This window comes from Terrapene carolina, unplaced genomic scaffold (genome assembly GCF_002925995.2).
Source record: "Terrapene carolina triunguis isolate 2854851 unplaced genomic scaffold, T_m_triunguis-2.0 Scaffold112, whole genome shotgun sequence".
In the NCBI taxonomy this organism is placed as follows: Eukaryota; Metazoa; Chordata; order Testudines; family Emydidae; genus Terrapene; species Terrapene triunguis.
In genome coordinates, this window is record NW_020664463.1 from 8,194,461 (window position 1) to 8,215,354 (window position 20,894).

Genomic DNA, 20,894 nt, shown 5'->3' on the forward strand with positions numbered 1-20,894 from the left:
TACCCAAAAGCCGGACATGTCCGGGAAAAAACAGACGTATGGTAACCCTAGATAATACCAACCCTTCAACTCACAACTTTATTGTGAAAATAAATTAATTACTATTTGTGAGGCACTCAGATACTATAGCGATTAGTGCCCACCTAGAAAAGAATATGAGGAAATTAATTCTGTCTTCAGAGCAGAGTTTTAATAGTACACAGTAATTAAGGCCTGGGGCCACAAACTGAACAATGATTTTCAAAGCTTTCTAATGGGAAACCTGTTATTTTAGTCGTAATTTGCCTCACTAATTTGTCTAGCTTCTTGCCCAATTATTTTCCCTACACTGAAGACACTTAATTTTTTAACGATTTACTCTTTTATGCAATTAGATATAGTCATTAGGATTTTATATTACTTCTCAGTTTTCCTTTAAGGGTACAGTGTGATATTTTTACAGGTCTCTTTGAAGGAACCACAGCATTCAGTCAGTAACTTGGTCTACAGCTAGTATGGGGATTTTAATTTGGCAACTAATTTCTGCCTCATCTGGTTTGATTCTTCATAGTTATGTTTTCCTGCATCCAGATACACACTGACTTGTCAATGATGCAGCTCTCTTAAAGTCCTTTTCATAGCCTCCCCATACCAGAGATGGTTCCTAAGCAGGACATGGGATAGATTTTCTTGAAGTTTTTCCTCCACGTATCAGTTACAGTGGAGCAAATACTTGCCCACAACTTTAATGAAGCTATAGCGATAGCCATATTGCTTCAGGTCTTATTAATCAGGAACACCTAGTTCCCACCCTGCATCTGCATTAGGTGTATATTCTGCATGTCTGGGATGATTTCTCAGGCCTTCTGCATGATATATATAGACTGCTGGCTACATCTACGCAGTCATTGCCAGCTGTAGGAGGTGTTAAAGCAAAACTATGTTAGACAGTTTAATGAAGTAACCTCAATTGAAATTAATACCTGGAGGCACCACAGCAGAACTTTCTAGTCTGCTTCCTCAAGAATAAATCAAACATCAAATAAAATATCCAGGTTTTGTAGGCCAGAGCACTGAATGATGCAAGTCTGAGCACAGCCCTCAAGCACACTGCAAGAAAGCCCTTTTTTCTGACATGCTTGAAATATAGGTGGCCCAAAGTGATCTCTAGTCCAGACTTATTTGTTCTCTAATAATAATTGCCATGGCTATATCCAGAACATGTGCAGACTGTTCCAATACTTCTTTTCACTCTCTTCTTCTGCTCCTCAGTTCCTGCTACTCTTTGATCCATCTTTGCCCATTTTGTTAGGGTTTATGTATCATCCCTTGGGTGCTACAAAAGCCACTGTCTGATGCATCCTACCGTCTCCTGTTAGGCACAATCAATCTACCCCCTCCGCACAATGGCTAGCACTACCATCAGTGCTAATTCAACACATCCATAGGCAGCTGCTTCTATCAATAGGAAAGGTGAACCAATGTAATCAACAGCAATGCCAGCACAGGCTGACAAAGATGCTTTTAAAATGCAATTATTGGCAACTAACTAGCTGCAACTTTAACAAAACTGGCAGTGCCAGCTGAAAAGTAGCCAGGTAGCATTTGCCTGGAAGAGAGAAAAGGTGGGGAGAAAGGTGGAGTGGGGTAGGGAGCAGAGAAGATTTCTGGGTAAACTCTCGCACTTTCTCACACATTTTTCATAGCTGATATAAAGCCAATTTCCTGCATATTTGATAGTGCCATTATTTTTAGTGGAATGTCCATTCAAAACAAATGGGACAGAGGAACGTAGTAGGTAGATCCACCCACATTCTAAAAATCACATCCATTCCAGACAGATCTGTCATAAATGTGCAATATTCAATGGGTGTAATCCCTTTATAATTACCCTTACAGATGGTCCTGTGGAAAGGAAAAGGATGTGATTGTGTCTAACGCATAAGACTAAGAGTCAGGAGGATCTGGGTTCTATTACAAGGTCTTTCACTGACTTGCTGTGTGGAGTTGGACAAGTTATTTGTAATGCTTTGGGGAAGTAAATCCACACACAAATCTTTAACTCTGTAGTAGCAGAGCTCCAGCACTCAGCCCTACTTGCTAAAGGTTCATACCCTAAAATAACTTCCAGACATTCTGCAATTCTCAGAAAAAAATATGGTCGTCTTAAAAGGCCACATCATTACATCTGTTAACTTCAGTTCCCTCCCCACCCCCTGTAAAATTGGAGAACAATATTGCCCTGATGGATGTTGTGAAGCTTAATTCATTAATATCTGTGTTTTGCAATCCTCGGACAGAATGTGTTATAGAAGTGCAAAATATTACTATTGTTGTTTCTTTTATGCCACTCAAAATATTTGGTTCTAAATACCAGGGTTGTGAGGTTTCCATTGTTATTCGGGTAGATGACCAGGATTAGGTAAAATAAGAATAGACCCCAGAATAGAACCTTATTTTCATACCAGAAAACAAAGCATCATTTTGTAAAAAATAGTTAAATTTTTCAACATTTCTCTGCAATTTCCTGGTTCCATCTTGAATGATAAGTACCAAAATATCACGTGAAATGGATATTCTTGCAGTAATTCTGATTTGGCAGGAAAGAAGAGCCATTGGCAATTTGGCAAAATAGCCTGTAGTCACAAGATTTCTAGCCATATGTTCCAGACCAAACTGATTCTGATAAGTTTTATGAGGAAAAACTTCCAAATTCTTGCTTGGATTTTTATCCAACCTTCCATATCTTTGACACTAACCGTTACACAGCATGCAAGTGTGGAATTTAACTGAGAGCTGTTTTAAACTACATAATTCATATTTTTTACAAAGTTCCCTGTATCAAGTAGGTCAAATTCGGCCTTCAGTTACACCACTGATGGTGGGGTTTTGTTCTGTTTCAAACTTGATGGCGTGTCTACTTTGTAAAAACAACAGGGGAATCAGTTACATGATTGTCCTCAATGTATTTTAAGCATGATTTAGTTTTGCAGTGTAAATTAGACTTAACTATGCCTCTGAAAAGTACTACAGCCAAAAGAATGGTTCAATGTCTGTCATTTTGGCTATAGGCTGCAGCATGATTCACAGGCTGGGTTAGAACATAGTTAGGTCCCTTCTACACTGCGATAACAAATTGTGCTTTTATTGTGACTGGGCACAACAGGCTGTAAGCAGTCCCCATGGCACAGTTTGTTTTTACAGGGGCAGGTTCTGTACCATAAGTAGTTTCTGCTCCTCACAGCAGAGTGTGGGAGACTTTCAAGAAGCCAGTTGTTTCTCTTCTCCAGCCCTGATCCTGGCCCAAGTTTGAGAAGCACAACCTGGGGGCTACTGCAAATTGGGAACATAAATCAGCTGGGGATTGTTAAAAGGCCACTCCTTTGTTACCCCCCATAAAGTTCCCTGCAGGGAGAGAAGAGTAGGACTTGGCTCTTCCTATTCTATGCCCCCCTGCTGACTTCTCCATACTGAGGGCATCCTCAGCAGGTGAGTTACGGGAGGCTTCTGCTCCAGATGCTGATTAGGGCAGAGAATCTGCCCCATAGTGTGGATCACAGACAAGATACCTGATGGTCTTTTAATCAAGGTCATGTTTATTCCCTATAATGCACTATGAAAATAACAGCCAAAGAATATGCCTCCAAAAAATCGGCGAGAAATGGAGAATTTATCCAAGGCCCTAATTATTAACAGAAAACGTGACTGTCTTTATAGGGGAGACCACTGAACATTTTAAAAAAAAACATGGAAACTAAATGGAAAATCTCCATCTGCCTCTAAGAGTTCCCTTTATAGTGGCACGGGAGGGCAATTACCGGCAAAATGACAGACACTGACCTCTAGCCTGGCCTCCAGGGCCCCAATGTGCTGTTGTCTCCCCCTGTGTTCCAACTGCAGCTTTTCAATGAATGCACTGTTGTTGGCCTCTTCAGAGAGGAGCTGTTTGAGGATAAGGAAGATTCTTTGTGAGTGTGGGGGGAAAATAGTCCAACAAAGAGACTGTAAAGGCATAATTAGCTTCTTTATATACCATCTCCAGCATGCTGCCAAATCTTCTTGCTGTCGCACTACAGCAAAACAATAGCCTTTTTTCAGTTCAACCTGCAGCATTGCCCAGTCCCATACCTGCAGCTACTGCTTAGTTGCTGTACTCTGAACAGCACCTTCATATTATTATGAAGGGGAAAAGACCACCACTACCCTAACACTTATTATCAGATATGCACATACAAAAATATGTTATGGTATTGCCAAAACTCAGGACATTATCAGTATGTATTTCTATTACATCTGAAGTGCCCAATCAGATCAGGGCTTCATTGTGCTGAATGCTGCAGACATTCAAAATAAGGGACAGTCTATGCCCTAAAGAGTTTAATTCAATGTTAAGGCTGAAATTCTGCCTTTCCCCTCTCTGGTATTCCTAGATAGGAGCAAGGGAGATAAAAAGGGGGGCATTATAACCCACAAGTGTTCCTTTTCCTAGGAATGAAAGGATGAGAGCTACTCAGGCACCACTAAAATTCCAGCCATGCTGCAGTACTTGTTTTGTTTTTTTTAATTATTTTTAAATAGGAGTTCAATGGCATTCACCCAGCAGGGCAAGATATTCTCTACAGGCCAGGTGGAATTTTATGAGTCTCAGACTGTACATTTTGGGGTGGGGGAGAAATAAAATTAAGATTTGATATAAAACTGCAAAAGAAAATTATAAAGTGAATGTTTCCTGATCTGTAGGAGGATAATTAACAGATCTGACTTAACTCACAGATTTATTCGGTGATTATACCTTTCAGTATTGATACATTGCTGCTGAATTTTTACTTTTTGAGTGTTTTGGGTTTTTTTTATATTATATGAAATCTGGGGGGGGACACAGTTTCTTCTCATAACATCTCATGGCATAGACCTCTTATAATGTTTCATCCTACCATAGACATCACCACTGTTTCATCGGGGATGTGTTATCCCTATTTGATCCTCAGTTAGGGTGAAATTCTCCCATGTGTGGAAAGTCAGCAAAAGACCTAGGCAGAGCCTAAATTCTCAAAGAGTGGGAAATAAGTGGTGACTAGACTCTCTGATGGGGTGAATATAGGGTTGCCAATTTTGGTTGGATGTATTGCTGGAGGTTTCATCACATGACATAATCTTTATTTAAAGATTAATCTTTAATTCCTGGAGATTCCAGGAGAATCCTGGAGGGCTGGCAATTCTAGGTGAATTTCATCTTTTGGTTTCGTCTCCAAATTTCACATGCATTGAGATATGATTCTGAATGCAACCAAACTTTGCTGTCAAAGTGTCACATAAACAGTGGGGGATGAGACAAAAAATGTCTTATTCTCATAAAGTCTCATACACTCATGACTTGATACATTACCTTATATATATATATATATATATACACACACACACACACACACACACACATACAAGGTAATATATATATATAGTAACAGAACAACATATTTGTAATATATATATAGTAACAGAACAACATATTTGTAATAAACCACTTTGTAAAGCACTTTGGGTCCTTTGGCATGAAAAGCACTTGGTAAATGGAAGATAACCATACATAGTATTCAGAAAGTATCCTTTATGGGTGTGGTTACTGTATTATCTGTCTACATGCATCTGAAGAAGTGGGCTGTAGCCCACGAAAGCTTATGCTCAAATAAATGTGTTAGTTTCTAAGGTGCCACAAGTACTCCTGTTCTTTTTGTATTATCTGAGGACACTCATTCATTGCTTCTCATTTAATTATGAATCGTGCGAGCCCAACAACTACATTTCATTGTTTCCAAAACAGCTCTAATCTCCATACACAGGACAGGCTTTAATACCAGCCCTAATCATTGTTACCACAGGGCAAATCTTCACAATGAGGTGAAATGCAAATGATTTGGCTGTTGTAAACAAAACACACTGGCAAGGTTTTCCAGAACTTCAGTTGCATAATGTTAATGGAGTACTCATGATCTTAATTTAAAAAATAATCCCTTGAAAATTAATTGCCACTAGGCATTAATCATCACTATGTTAATTAAGCATTTAAGCCAATTAAGCCCAAGGTGAAGTTGAGGGCAATAAACTCCATAAATGTTTAGTATAAAGTCTTAGTAGTGCAATATTTTTTTTTAAAAAAGCTTTCTTTTTGGGAGACTGGATGGCTCAAGAGATTGCTAATTACAGAACTAATCCACTGTTCAAATCCAGCCCAGGTCAGCAGTAATCACATGACTTTTGTGTGTCCTTTGAGTTGTTGATCTAGAACTTGCTAGAGACATCAAAAATTACCACTCAGTGTCTAACCTCTTTTTTCTAAGCAAGCTATTTGGAAAACAAGCATAACAAAAATCTCCAGCATTGCTTGTCTGTTACCAACACCACAGATGCCTCAGGGCATGGTACAATGAAAGTACTTGCTGCTCTGGTGGCTGACTTCCACCTCTCTACAAACAAACAAAGTGTAGCAGGGCTCACCCTGCTGGTGCTCTGCAGCATTTGATCACCAGATACTCCTGTCCCACCTCCAAATGCTTGCTGGGGTGAACACAAATGGCCAAGGTCCTTCCTCTCTGACAGAGCCCAGAGAGTCATTATGGGTTACTGTTTCCACACCTCCGAAGTCCTTACTTGCAAAGTCGCGCGAGGCTCAGTCCTCTTCCCCGTATTATTTGATCTCTACAGTGGTCCTGATGGCTCATAATGAGAATGCACAACAAGCTGATGTTCCGGCAGCCTTCAGACAACACCAAGCTCTTCATCTCCTTTACATCAAATCAACAGCACCATCTCCCAGCTTTCTCAAAGCCTAACCAAAATAAGCAACGGGGTGACGAGCACCTGGCTAAAGCTGCACCCTGGCAGGCAAGACCGAAGTGAGGTTGGAAGGATGACAGAAGTGTCCACACCCTCTGAGCTTTAGGATTGTACAAGCCCCAAAACTTGAAGTAAAGCTCAGCCCAAAGTGTCAAGTTTTCCTTTGTTTTGAGTTGAAACCAAGGTTTTGATCTGAACTGTTTACTTGGGTCAGGCTTGCAGAAAACTATTCAATTTATCTAATGTGTTATATCTGTAGAGGACCCACCATTGATATCTAACTTAAGTTTGCCAGCACACTTGTAAATCTAACCTAAGTTTTGGTTTTACCACATCTTGCACTTTGGAAGCCTTCAATTTTACCACCGTCTAACCTTTCCTATCCCAGACACTGTTATTTCAGAGCATCTGTGCTTCTTACGTTATTGCAATACCACTGGGTCTAATGTAACAGGCCGGGGTGCTGGTAGAGTCCCATTTTCCTTTCAAATCAAAATTAAAAGGGCTGGGAACTATGGTTATAAGCAGCAAATTTGGATCTGAACATTCCCATTCAAGTCCAGAAATTGGGTGTAGGAACAATGAACCAATCAAGTGCTTTATACTATATTAGAGGAAGAGCTTTACGAGTCATGCTTTATTGGGTATCATCATTGCTTTGTATTTCTTAATTCTTGCCATCAGGAGCACTGATTGCAAGGCAAGCTATATGGGGCAGGTAGGCGGGTGAGTATGTAGTTAAAAAGACCTTAGAACTCATAGGATGTTAATGAGTGGCCTATTATTCCGTGACTAATGGATAGCTGCGAGTTGGAACACATATAGGTATGAACATAAGTCTTTGTAATAGTTTTAATTAATTTTTAAGAATGCAGGATTGTCTTGTCTAAAGCCAAAAACATAAATACTTTCATTAATTAGTGTTTATAATGCAACGTATCTCTGAGTTCTGCTGCAGTAATTGGAATCTTCCTACAAAATGTCCTTGTAAACAGCAATACTATTTCAAGGCAAGGTTTCTGGTTTATTTTTTGGCCTGGTAAAGAATGTTTTTTCTAGACTGGCTGGCTGTTTTTTCACTTAAGTATAAAATAGGAATAATGATGTAGGCTTGACTACGCATTTAAATGGAATAATTTGCAATAATGCTCCAAAATGCCACTGGGATAGAAGTCAAAGGACTGTTTGCAAAAACAATTGCTTCTTTTTTTAAAATTAATTTCTGAAAAATAAATGCAGCAAGTTGCTAGATGGCTCAAGGGATTGATAAGGGGATAGAGAGCCTTTCATCTCTAAGTTAGTATTTCAAATATAGCCTGGATTGGTAGTGAGTGAAAGTTGTTACTATGGCAGGGTTGATCTGTGGCCTTTGTAAAATGTAAACATGATAATCCTCATCTAATGGGAGAAGTCTTCCTTTTTCTACAAAATCTGATTTTTTTTTAAATAATTCCATTGCTGAGAAAATATAATATATTGTACATATCCAGTCTTTTGTTCAGGGACACTCCAAACAAAAACAGCCTCCTCAGTTTTAGTCATAACTGGAAATAGCAGCTGTTTCTCTGCGTATGTTTCTGCTGTGGTCATCTGGTGCAGATGTACATACATGAAAGTAAATAGACAGGCTGGTCTTACTGGCTTCTGCTATATCAGAAACAAGACAAAAGATATTTTACCCAATATGAATGGGACCAGAAAAGAAGAGAAATATTTTGAATAAGGATGAATCTACTGGTTCAGCCACATTAAGAACTGCTTGGGGTTTAAGATAAAATCAGAATTTCTCTTAGCTCTCTGCCTTCACAGATTTATAAAGATGGATTAACAAGCTCTCCATTTTTAGTTTTGACATATTTGAATTCATTTTTCTCTCTGAGGGCTTGTCTAGACGAACAGTTTGTGTGTGGCAAACGAGAGTGTGAATCTACCATGCACTAACCTGCTGTGCCCTAAATGGCCGGGTGGACCCTGCTACTATGTGCTACAAGTTCCCCCATGCACACTGACATACTCCCCCTTCAAAGCAAGCTAGATCAAAATATAGTAAGCAATTTTTAGTGCATGGTAGCAGGGTCAGCACGGACAGTTAATGAGCAGCAGGCTAGTGCACTGTAGATTTACACCACAGCTTGCTGCACTAACTGTTTGTGCAGACAATTCCTGAGGCCAGGACCAGATGCTTCAGAGGAAGGTGAAAGGAGGCAGAGGTGTTGGGTCCTTGATGAATGAGAAAATTTCCAGCACACACTTGCACACAAGAGCTTTGGATAATCATCCAAACTCCTAGATGTGCTAAGAGATTTCCAGACAGAAAAGAAGGCATGGTCTGTGTCCCAAGGAGCTCATAGTCTAAAGGCAGACAAGGAAATAAACAGAGAACAGGACTAAGGGATATAACATATAAGTAGAGCACTCAAGGAGGTGATTGGCTACATCTTAGTAATATGAAGATGCTGCTTGGACACATCTATGTTGACTCAATGAGCAGTTTTATTGTTTGTTTTTAAATTAGGATATATAAACAACTCCCAGTTATTCCCCAAGCTTGTCAGAATCTGTCATTCAGTTCTCCCATAGGTAACACAGCAGGACTTGAATGAGAAGAGGGTGGTGGCCTCATACGTGAGGCAGGGCATGCCATGTGTAGGGGTGGCCCGGAAAACAGCACAGAGATGGTTGTGTGGAAAGAGGACAGATGGGCAGATGACGCTGGCCTCACTGGAAGAGGGGAGGGGACTGGGGCAACACCAAATGAGACCAGGGCCAGGGGTGAGACACACTGGCAGCATGACATGGCTAGAGCTTGTATTGCCACTGCTTGCACTCTCCTATGTCTGTCCTATGGAGAGAGGATTTCAGCCTGCAGGGCCTTCAATTTGGCATTTTTCACAAGCACTAAATTGTCTTGAAATTTAAGAGGAAAAACTGTCAGTGATGTCTCTTTAAAAAGGGTATACAAGGCTCTGTCATTTGTGAAAAGGTGTAGATCTGTTTTGTGGGCAACTGGAATGTTAGTTGCAGAACAAAAGCTCTCCTATCTACTGGGGTACCCCTGGTCTTCAGCAGTAAATGGAATTCTTCCTGAGCTCTCGGCTGGGACATAGAGAAAAACCTCAGCATGTCTTCATAGGCATCATTAACCTCTCATTTTAAACAGGAAAGAGAGCCTTCGTTTCACAGGTGATATAATAAACATGGAGGACAAACAGAAGAGCTCAGGCAAGACAATTAGAATATTATAACTCATATAACCTTTCTAAATGTCCTTGAAGATCAAGCAGCAAAACACTGTGTGTTTAATCACAGTGAAGGGTAATAGAGATCAGAGAGAGAGAGGGAAGGAGCTCAGCTAATTCCAGGCATGCTCTGTTAAACGCTCTATGGGATAAAATGGCTTATAGTCCATGCAGCATACTTTCCTTGGATAAGGACCATCACTCATGGAAATTAAAAGCAATTAGAGTCCCTTAAGGGTTTGAATACATTCTATAAAACATTTCCTTTATTCTCTACCATTTGCTTAAAAAAAATTACAGGCAAGGCATTTTTATGCAGAGGGGCGTTTATTTACATTTAGCACCTTAAGAGATTAGATTTGGCTTTAATGGCCATTATTACAGCTCCATAAACAGCCATTAAAAGCATATTTAAAGTGACACTGTCAAAACTGACTGACAGGCCCAGAATTTCCATGTGCCAGATACACTGCCCTCTCCTGGTCACCGGAGAGCTATTTGCCTCTCAAAATGGAGGCTGAGACTTACACTGGGGATTCCAGCCATCAGTGGACAGCCACTAGTGCAAACCCCTAGTATAGTCAGGCCCAATCAACAATAACCATAAATTGCACCGTGGCAGCTCACCCTTGCTTGATACTGGGATAAGGTTCACTGGTGCCAGTCAAGACCTATAGCAGCTTTGACTATCTAGGCTAAGGTTTTGCACTGATGCATCTACGCTGGTCACTGGTGGCTGAAATACCCAGTGCAGACAAGGCCTCTTGGTAGAAATTTTCATTATTCTTCCCCATGACTTTATGATAAACAAGGAGTGCTAGCAGCAATAGGGCATGTGCATCGCACACCGTAGTTTACCCTGTCCCTATGTTTCCTGTTAGACACAGTCGTAGTGGCACAGGGTGAAGGATTATTTTCCCTTGAATTTGGGGAAAAGACAAGGGACGTACAACTTGTTTCTAAACCAATGAAAGAAGAACTAATGCTGGCAACTTTACCAATGGCTTTCAGTGTCTGAAATCACACTTGACTTCAGAATGTTGCCGCATGACACACATTTGCATACTAACATTTTAAAAATATACACTGACTTTTTAGGAAACGTCACACTCAAAAAAGAAAGATTTTGGTTCTACTGTCTAAACCCAGCATTTTCCTCCTCTGTTTCATACAGTTTGAGTCACTGATTTCTACACTGACATTTAAATGGGTAGCTTGAGGCTGAAACCACAATGACATGTATTTTGCACCTCAAAAAACGGATGCAAGCTGCTTTATGTATGTATTGTTGACTTATTAACTCATAAAAATGCCCTTCGCATGAAGGGAAGGCTAAACAATATCAAGACACATAGTTTAAATTAAAATCAGCATTGGGAGACTCCCACCCACTATTAATCTACACATCACCCCTGTAAACCTTTCCTCAAGCAGAGATTAGGAGAAGAGCTTTAGGGGTTCTGGAATTTCTTTGCCTTCTTTTCAATGCTTAGTTTAGATTCTACCACAAGTTGTTCTGGGTGCTGATCTTATAACTACAAGATTTATGACCAAAGCTCCAATGCTAGACAAAAGTGTGATGCCTTCAAAAATGTTCCACTGCCAAGAAAACAATTTCTATATCATCTGCTATCTTGCATATGTGCGTGTGCTTTTCACCACAGCAGATTGTGAAGCTTTAGAGTTCACTAAGATGAATCTCATTTTATAAGGCTTTTCCACCCTATGGCTAATTTACAGATCCTTAAAATATTTCAACACCCAGAACTTTCTCCATGGTTAAGACTTGTGAGTTGGCAGCTGAATAATTGAATTTAGTCTTCCTGTAAATGTCACTGGGATTGTCAGCCTAGGAACCAGAAATCTGTACTTATAGATATACCAAGGGCAATAGCAGTGAAGTTTGCATTGCACTGCTGCATAAATATGCCTCAACATCAGGTGACTGTTCAATTTATGACTATTCAATCCTTGCCCTCTTTATTGAAAAGGGTGATACATTTGCCAAATTTGGTGGTGGTGTTTTTTTTTGTTTTTTGTTTTGTTTTTTGAGATGTGGACATTTCAAGCTGGATGCAGCAGCAGCTCAGAAGGAAGAATGTCACCTACCTGAATTGTCAGTGTCACTAAAGCCAGAAGATTCACTTCACATGGGTCAGAAGAAAGCCACTTGAAAGCAACAACATTTAGTCAATACCCATCTAAGTAGGATAAAATCACAGTCATGGATTTTATCCAGTCACCCATATGAAATTAACAAGAGTGGCATTAGCTGATAGCCACGATAGCACTGTGGCCAGGATAGCCACGCCACCACATCTTATGCTCCTGTCGGGTCTCCCAAGCAAAGGAGAGGTGGGCTCAGTTATTGGAATATAGATCTCCTGGGTGTGCAGGAAGTGACACTGATGATTCAGGTAGGTGACTTTCTTCCTTCTGAGTTGCTGCTGAACCAACACGCCAGCTGGTGTTGATACATATTGGGCTGCAAGAGGTGCCATCTTTCAGAAGGAATGCAAAACCAACTACATGAGCACCAGCTATGAAGAACTAAGTCTTTCAACCTATGTCAACCAAGTCCAAGTAGTTGGGCTTGGTGCAGGAGAGTTCCGTGGTGTATGAAGAGATGGGTAGGAGAAGGCTTTCTCCCACTTCCACTACTGTGTGGCCTCTATTGCACCCCTGAGGCTGCAAAAGCTCCTACAGCTCCTCCGTAGGGGTTTATGTGGCCATCTTACTAGAGTAGAAATAGATCTAATGGCCCTATCCTCAGTCCTCCTATAGCTTTCCCTTGCTTAATTATCTACACATCTTTGCACAGATACATATAGGAACACCGATAAAGCTGTGCTTCACTACACACAGGAGATGCAAACTCTGATTCAAGCTCCTCAGATACATTAATTTATGCATGCCTATTGCTTATGGGGCCTTTGATGGTCTTGGAGGATGGAATAGGATTTACCCTGATGATCCCATGACTTGTTATGGAAGAGTAAAGATATTAGCCCCAGTGTCCTGGCCAAGTTTCAAATTTGGTAATCACATTCTGCTTTCAAACATTCCCTCGTACTTTCAATTGGTTGGGATTTTTACCGCTTCTGATCTCCTCTCTCTATAGTGTTGCTGTACGCAGTTAAACAATTGCCAAGTTCCATTCCAGAGGTGGGTCAATTTCAGCTAGCATGTGAAATGATCCATTTTTATGTATGTACATACACACTGTATGAGTTAGTTTGTGCTGTTAGGCCCAGCTCTGAGTAAGAAGCAGCGTGAAATCTGTACCAGCCCCGGAGCAGACCTAGGAGGCATTGCATCTTAGATACCCTTCAGACACAACTCTGTCCCTGGCTTAAGGAAAGACAGGGAAGAATGGCCCTATACCTATAGTAAATTGTAATATTCCCAGCACGAGCCCAGCTGTGCTTGCTGGCATGTTGTAGGGATGGGGAATGGAATGAAGGCATCACCTATTTTCTTGACCACCAGTTCAGTAGAGGGAAATAGCAGATCATACAACACTGGCTTGGATCCAAAGTGTGTACAGCCCACTAGATGTGTAAGGGGAGTTCTTAGCCCTGTGTAGGCATGTAATCCAAGTTAGAATCTAGGGCAACAAAAATGATTGGGGTATGGAACAGCTTCCATATGAGGAGAGATTAATAAGATTGGGACTTTTATTCTTGAAAAAGAGACAACTAAGGGGGGATATGAAAGAGGTCTATAAAATCATGACTGGGGTGGAGAAAGTAAATAAGGAAGTGTTATTTACTCCTTCTCATAACACAAGAACTAGGGGTCATAAAACAAACAAAAGGAAGTATTTCTTGACACAACGCACAGTCAACCTGTGGAACTCTTTGCCAGAGGATGTTTTGAAGGCCAAGACTATAACAGGGTTAAAAAAAGAACTAGATAAGTTCATGGAGGATAGGTCCATCAATGGCTATTAGCCAGGATGTGCAGGGATGGTGCCCCTAGCCTCTGTTTGCCAGAAGCTGGGAACAGCGACAGGGGATGGATCACTTGATGATTACCTGTTCTGTTCATTCCCTATGGGGCACTGGCATTGGCCACTATCAGAAGACAGGATACTGGGCTAGATGGACCTTTGGTCTAACCCAGTATGGCCATTCTTATGTTCTAGCCCTATGTTCATAAATTGCTCATATATGGCTATCACCTAATTTTGATCACTGTAAAGAAATACATATTTCAGGGGCTTTAGATTGCAGTAATATTTACCAGTTAGTCATTCCCTTAATTCCTTCAAGCTTATACCATTGATCAAAAATCATTATTCTCTCTCTCTCTCACACACACACACACACCCATAGGTATAATGTTAAATAGCATACCATACACTTGTTTAATTCTTTCTTTATGTAGCAGGTTAGGTACTGAATAGGACTCATTTTCAGGAGCCACAGTTAGCATAAAAAGAGACTATATTGGTGAATAATGTCTGGAGTACCGAATGCTGTGTGAATAATTGCATATTTGGTATTCATGAGATAAATATCATAAAGATAAATTAAATAGATGCTTTATTCCCAATGAATTGCCGTGATTCAAATAAAGCCATCGGATGTGAGATATGTTAGATGCCGGTGTGTGAAAAATAGCTGCTAAGGTAATACATATCAGTCTGTTACTACAAAATTTAATTTAGTTTTGTCCTCAGTCCTGAGTTGCCTAGAGACTGGAAAATAGCAAAAGCCCTCAAGATATTTTCTCCTTTTCTTTTTTATTCCCTTTTCCATTGATTTTTTTTTAACCACCTCTGTCATGATGAAGTCTGTCTCCTAAAAAACAGTCATAAAAGCTATTCAGTATGTGACTGACTCACACAAAGCCTAATATGAACAAGGGACTATAAAATATTCTAGGGCCCTTTCTATACTAGGTCTAAAACATTTCCTTGGTTCAGGATAGCTAATATGGCTTAGCCAGCCCAACATGGCAGTTTAAACATGGACTGGCTCTGAGTTTGGTCCCTGTTAAACATGGATTGGCCCAGTACACACATTTTAGCCTCCACCAGTTTTAATGTGAAGTGGGTTTAAAACTGGTTCTTGTAGACAAGCTCTTACAAGTAAAAGTTTGTTATATGACAAGTTACTGCACACCAAGCCATGCTATGAATCTACATCACACCAGCTTGCCACGCAGTAACATCACCCGTAGACACTACTACAAAGCAGTAAAAATCCTTGGCTCCACCATTGTTATTAATATTTGTGTTACTGTAGTGCCTTGAGGTCCCACACAAGATCAGGGCCCCATTGTGCTAGGCACTAGAAGAGTGCGGAGGACAGGAATTCCATTTCATGAAGAATTTTAGATTTTGAAATTGTCCACGAAGGAAAGTTCCAGAAAAAAACCTCAGACTGAAACATTTCAATCAATTTGAAAGTACAAAAAATAGAAATGAAAAGGCTATTCAAACCAAAAAAAATCAAAACGTTTCCTTCTGAAAATGTTGAAATAGGATCTTGCAGCATTGTTTAAACTTTTCCCCCAGTGTTTCTCTGAAATGAAATTTTGATGGAATGGACTTGCCAACAGAAAATGGTTCTGTCCAGGTTTTTCTGACCAGCTCTGCTATGCACTGTATAAACACACAGTCCATAACCCAAAGAGCTTACAATCTAAATGGACATGACAGACTAAGAATGGCCCAAGTAACTGCCTCAAGGTCACATAGCAAAACCATGGCAAAGCTGGGAATAGAACCCAAGTCTGACTCCCAAGCTGGTGCCCTTGTCCATTCAAGTACACTACGCCTTGGTGGTGGCAACACTGAAGCACTAGTGGAGACAGCTCCTCAGCACTTTAACCCCTCTGTCATGTAACCCTGCTCAGAGTAAGCCTAGATGACACAGTGGTTAAAACAACTATGAGCAGCAATGAAGATTTGTCATGGAGATCTTCCCCCTCTCCCCCCTTTACAAATATCACAGATGCACAGTGATTGGGGGCAGGGGGAATCAGAGTGATGGCTTTGCTCCCCCCTTGCGAGTCCCAATTCCTCTACCCCTGGCTGCCAGAACTCCCTGGATTCATTAGTTGCTGATGGCCAACCTTTCTTCTACTTCCACACCAGCAACTTTGGGCACACTCCTAACAAACACCACTGGTTTCTGCTATTGCACAAGAGGAATAGAAACCAGTCACCAAGAACTCCACAATGCCAGTGGAAAGGTAGGGCTCTAGCAGCTTTGGTCAGGTAAAAGAAAGTGTTAGGGGAAGGGCAGGGGATCACAGTAAATAAATTATTAAAGGATAATATCATCTACTGGTTAAACTCCAGTACCTGACTCTGAACGTTACAACAAACATAACTAATTAATATGCATGTTATCATTATCACCAAGAAAGGATGTCCTGAGATCTATATCTATCTGGTAAGAGGAGGCACAAACACCCAATATATTGGAAGGAAATGATAACCATTTGATCAGCTATCAAAAACAAAAGCAATCTGCAGACTACTTTTCTTTCAAGAGTGATCAAAACCCAAGATAAGAAAGAATTGGAAAGGAGTGGACTTTAAATTGCTAGCATATTCCAATCAGGAGTTTCCAAATATGAAAGAGGTACTACAATAGCCCTCGTTATTTTTTTTTTAATGAAAACAACTGATATATCAAAGTAAATTCCTGTGGTTAGATGGCTGAATTAGGTTCTGAGAAAAAGTTTGCAAACTATAAGCAAGTAGCTTCTTGAATGCAGCTTTATCTAGAAAAAAATGCACCAATTACAACTCCTGTGCTTTAGAGCATAGCCCCTCTTAAGCCAATTATCCATTAAACAGCTATGTCTGTGAAATTCACAGCTGCAAAGAAATTTACCTACAGCATTATCCCAGGGCATCCAATTTAAAAAGGAAATTATTGGTTGCTCTCTTAGATAGCATGGTCCTGCAATGGAAAACAATCTGGGCAAATCAAAATTAGCCTAGTTTTCAAAGAAAAAAAAACTCTCTCCAAACTCAGCCTTCTTTTTCAAAATGGCCATAAATTGCTAAAACAAGAATCCAAATGTCCAACTGCAAGCCCATACATCTCAGTTATTTGGTAATTACTTTCCAGTACTATGCTATCTTTGACTAAAATTCCTCATTCTTAAACAGAATTAATGTTTAATAATTTTATGCATATTATATAGGGAAAATATGCATTAAATATGACAAACTGACATTTACAGAAACTCAAGGTTGCATAGTTAATTGTGCATATTTAAGGAGTTAAGGCCACATCCAAAATCTTAACTCTGCCCCCTGGAGCATGAGAGATACAATACAGCCTTGTAGTCAGATTTTCAAAATGCTGAGCACCCAGCAAGTTCACAGTGAGGTCAACTGGATCTTCTGGGTGCTCATCGTTTTGAAAATCAGACACATTAGGTGCCTAGATATGGATTTAGGAGCCTAATGTTAAGCACCCATTTTTAAAAATCTTGGCCTTCAGCTACGTAATTACACACAAAAAAGTAAAATTTTGCCCCAAGCCACAGATGGCTCATGGGGCTGAGATGGTTTAAGGCATCTCGATTTCCATCCCCAACGGAACACAAGGGAGTGATGTGGCTAGCGGCACATCAAACTGTCTTTGACCTCCCTAATCCTATGGGTGAAGTACTCATTTTGTAGCAGGGTGAACTAGAGACAGCCTTTCAAGTGAGAGATTGAGCAAGACTCAAATCCATAACTTTCAGGATTGTAGTTGAGAGCCTCCACAAATCAGCCGCCGCACCTCACGTAATTATACACTATTCATCAAAACGTCCTTCCTGACGTCTAAATTCTTATCCGTATGCTTATTGTATACAGTCAGAAGTACCCCTTCATGTAGCTGGCAGAATGGGTTAATGGCACCTAATTTCATACTCGCATTAGGCTCTCAGATGAAGTAGGATTTTGGTATCCTCATTCTAGACCCCATTTGTATACATCACACAAGAAGCAGTCTCTACTCAGGGGAGGCCCAAAGCTGAAACAAACATGGATCATGTCTGTGAAGAATGAAATGAGGACTGGCACAGCTGCACGGGGATGCCTCGCTCGCCAGTGCTGTCTGAGTCTCATTGTTATAAGCCTCAAATACCCATAAATTTTAAAAAGAAAGTAAGTAAAACAGAAAATAGAACATGCTCATATCCAGTGACCTGAAAGATCTGTGTACTGAATGCTTGACTGGAGGCTTCTGATTTTATTATGAGAGAAATAAGATATTCAAAAGTTTTAGAAATTATTCAACCTGGGTTGTTTGGAAAGCAAGTTCCTTTCCCCCCCAGGATAACACACTGTTCCTTCGATTCATACATAGTCAGACTAAAGCACGAAACTGGGTTTAGAAAAACACTGAGAAAATGTTTTTTTCAAAATGTCCACCACCAAGAGCAGTTTCTGTTCTTGTTAGTCTTCTATATGTTTTTCAGTGAATTTGAAGCCAGTACAAGCACAGTCCTGGTGGATTCAGAGGGCTGGAGGTTGAAGTTGATCCAGCAGGGGCAGCCGGATGTACCACAGAGATGAGCATGGTAAAGGCATTGGAATGGGACTCAGGAGAACAGAGTTCCATTCCCAACTCTGCCACAGATTTGCTGTCCGGCAAGTTACTTGGTCTCTGGGCCTCAATTCCCCATCTACAAAATGGAGATGTTACTAATTCCAATCTTCTATCCTTGGTCTCTCAGCAATTTAGAGTGTACGGGAAGGGACTGCCTCTTATGTGTTTGTACAATACCTAGCACAATGGGGCCGTGATCCTCAATGGGGCTTTTAGACTCTGTTGTAATATAAACAACAAGAACAAACAGATTGCTGTGTTTTTTTAATCTATTAAAAAGCAAGTTTCTAGCCCCTTTCTTTAGAGCAATTGTATTTATTGTAAATGTAAGGTGCTCAGTCCCCACCATACCCACCCAGAGCTGGCCTTTGGAGCCTGAAATCCTGTGGATGTTAGGTGGCTTTTCTGAATTTTGAAAAGAGCTTAAACTTATTAGTGACTGTGGATGGGTCTCCTGGGCTATGACTGATGGTGCAGAGGCTGCTGCAAGCTCCCTGCCAGCAGGCTGTCTGCAACTGAAATTCCAATGAGGTCTACGGGGGTGGGCAGCACAGTGCAGGAGATGCAACAGAACGAACATGGAGGTGGAAGAATGGGGAGCAAGTACCTTCAATACACAGACCCTCAACAGGAGCAGCTAGCAAACTGATAGGAAAGAGGATGTAACATCTGGGCAAAGGAAAGCAGGGTCCAGCCTCCTCACACTGCCAGAAGAGGAGAGAAGGCATCATGGGCAGCAAAGGAGGGAGAAAGGGAAAGAGAAAGAGATGAGGGAGGACAAGGGAAAAACAGGGGGAAAAAGAAGGAGAGAAAGAAGAATGCAAGCAGCAAAGGGAACGGAGTGAACAGGATAAAGGGATGAAAGGTGAAGTGACATAACATGGGAGAGTGCATTTAATGTACATCCCTATATTTGATTAAGTTTCTTTGGCCATATGTATCTGTGTTCATCTGGGGTTAAGGGATGAGGCAGCTATTTGAAGCACTTATAGTAGCATTGCTGGGGTTTTCTAATTAAATAATTATAGAAAAAGACAAAAAAAATACCCTAATATTCACCTAGAATGCATACAGCCTAGGCAAGGAATCGTTTGGTCCTTAGCCTAAATTCCTTAAGCCCACCAGGACACAGCCCCAAGCCACTATTGTGGTAGCCAGGGACCTCTGAGGTACAGAGAAACCACAACAGTGCTCCCCTTCCCCCCAGACATCTACGCTGGGGTCCAGAAAGCGGGTGGCATATGGTGACTCTGCAACCACCCAGGAATCTTGTATCCAGAGACCTTCCATACAATTAGCAGGCCAATCGCCCCACCTGCAATTACAGAACCCAAATTTCCGCATGAAAAAAATCAGCATATTTGTATAGTTAAGAGCAAATCTATTATATAACCCTACTATTTATACAGAGCCATTCCTGGGTTGCAGCAACTCTATGGGATAGCCAGAAATAACAGAACCCAGAAATATGGATGCCCACCTCCCTGATTTAACTACTGGACAATAAAAACTTCCTTCATTTGATTATTAAATAAAAGAATGAAAAATAGGATCTTAGAATGTAGATTGTTTTATTATGCCAGGCACAGAGGTCAGTGTGTATTATACACACTTTCCTCTCCTCCCTCTTCATTGCAAATGGTACACTGCTCAGGGAGCCTGTACTGTACTGTACTACAAATGACCCATGGGGCAAGACACTGTAAGAGGATTGACACATAGGGGAATGTAGACCTTAATGAATGTACATTTTGGTTTGCCACTTTTCAGTTCCTAAAAGTTAACTGCCACAGAGTTTTGTTTAATCAGCTGTACATGATGTTATCAGTGTTCACACTTAGCACTTGAATAATTATCTCTGATTTATCCTACATGCACTGGAAAGCTGTGGGAGTATTTGTTTTTTTTGGGGGGGGGAGGGGGATCTGTTTTTTTTAAAACACAGAATGTATTGGAACATTTTTGTTTTATACATTTATAATGCAAGCTGACACCAGAGGAGAGAGAATGCAGTGTCTGGATTATATTTCCTCCGCCCCCTCTCCCAAGAGGATTGTTCTGAAGTGGTTCAGCTGAGGGGGTAAATCTCAGTCTGTGTTGAGGGCTGGAGTAAATTAAGGCTCCTCTGAATCAGTAGGTCTGATCACTGTGGCCTTACCTGAGTGGGTCTTATGGACAGGGAGGACTTTTCAAACGACTATTCCTTTTTTCTCTCACCAAACTGCTTTCTTTCCTTTAACTTATAAAATCATTCCAAGCTATTATTTATTTA

General features: G+C 40.7%; 1 protein-coding gene across 1 annotated transcript in view; it reads right to left on the reverse strand.

The window, feature by feature from the left end:
* LMNTD1 (lamin tail domain containing 1) overlaps nucleotides 1–20,894 on the reverse strand; it is a 251,476-nt gene that overhangs the window by 129,936 nt on the left and 100,646 nt on the right. The window contains exon 6 of the mRNA XM_029911684.1: nucleotides 3,820–3,921. Within this exon, the coding sequence (XP_029767544.1) occupies nucleotides 3,820–3,921 (102 nt within the window). The remainder of the gene's footprint in view (nucleotides 1–3,819; nucleotides 3,922–20,894) is intronic.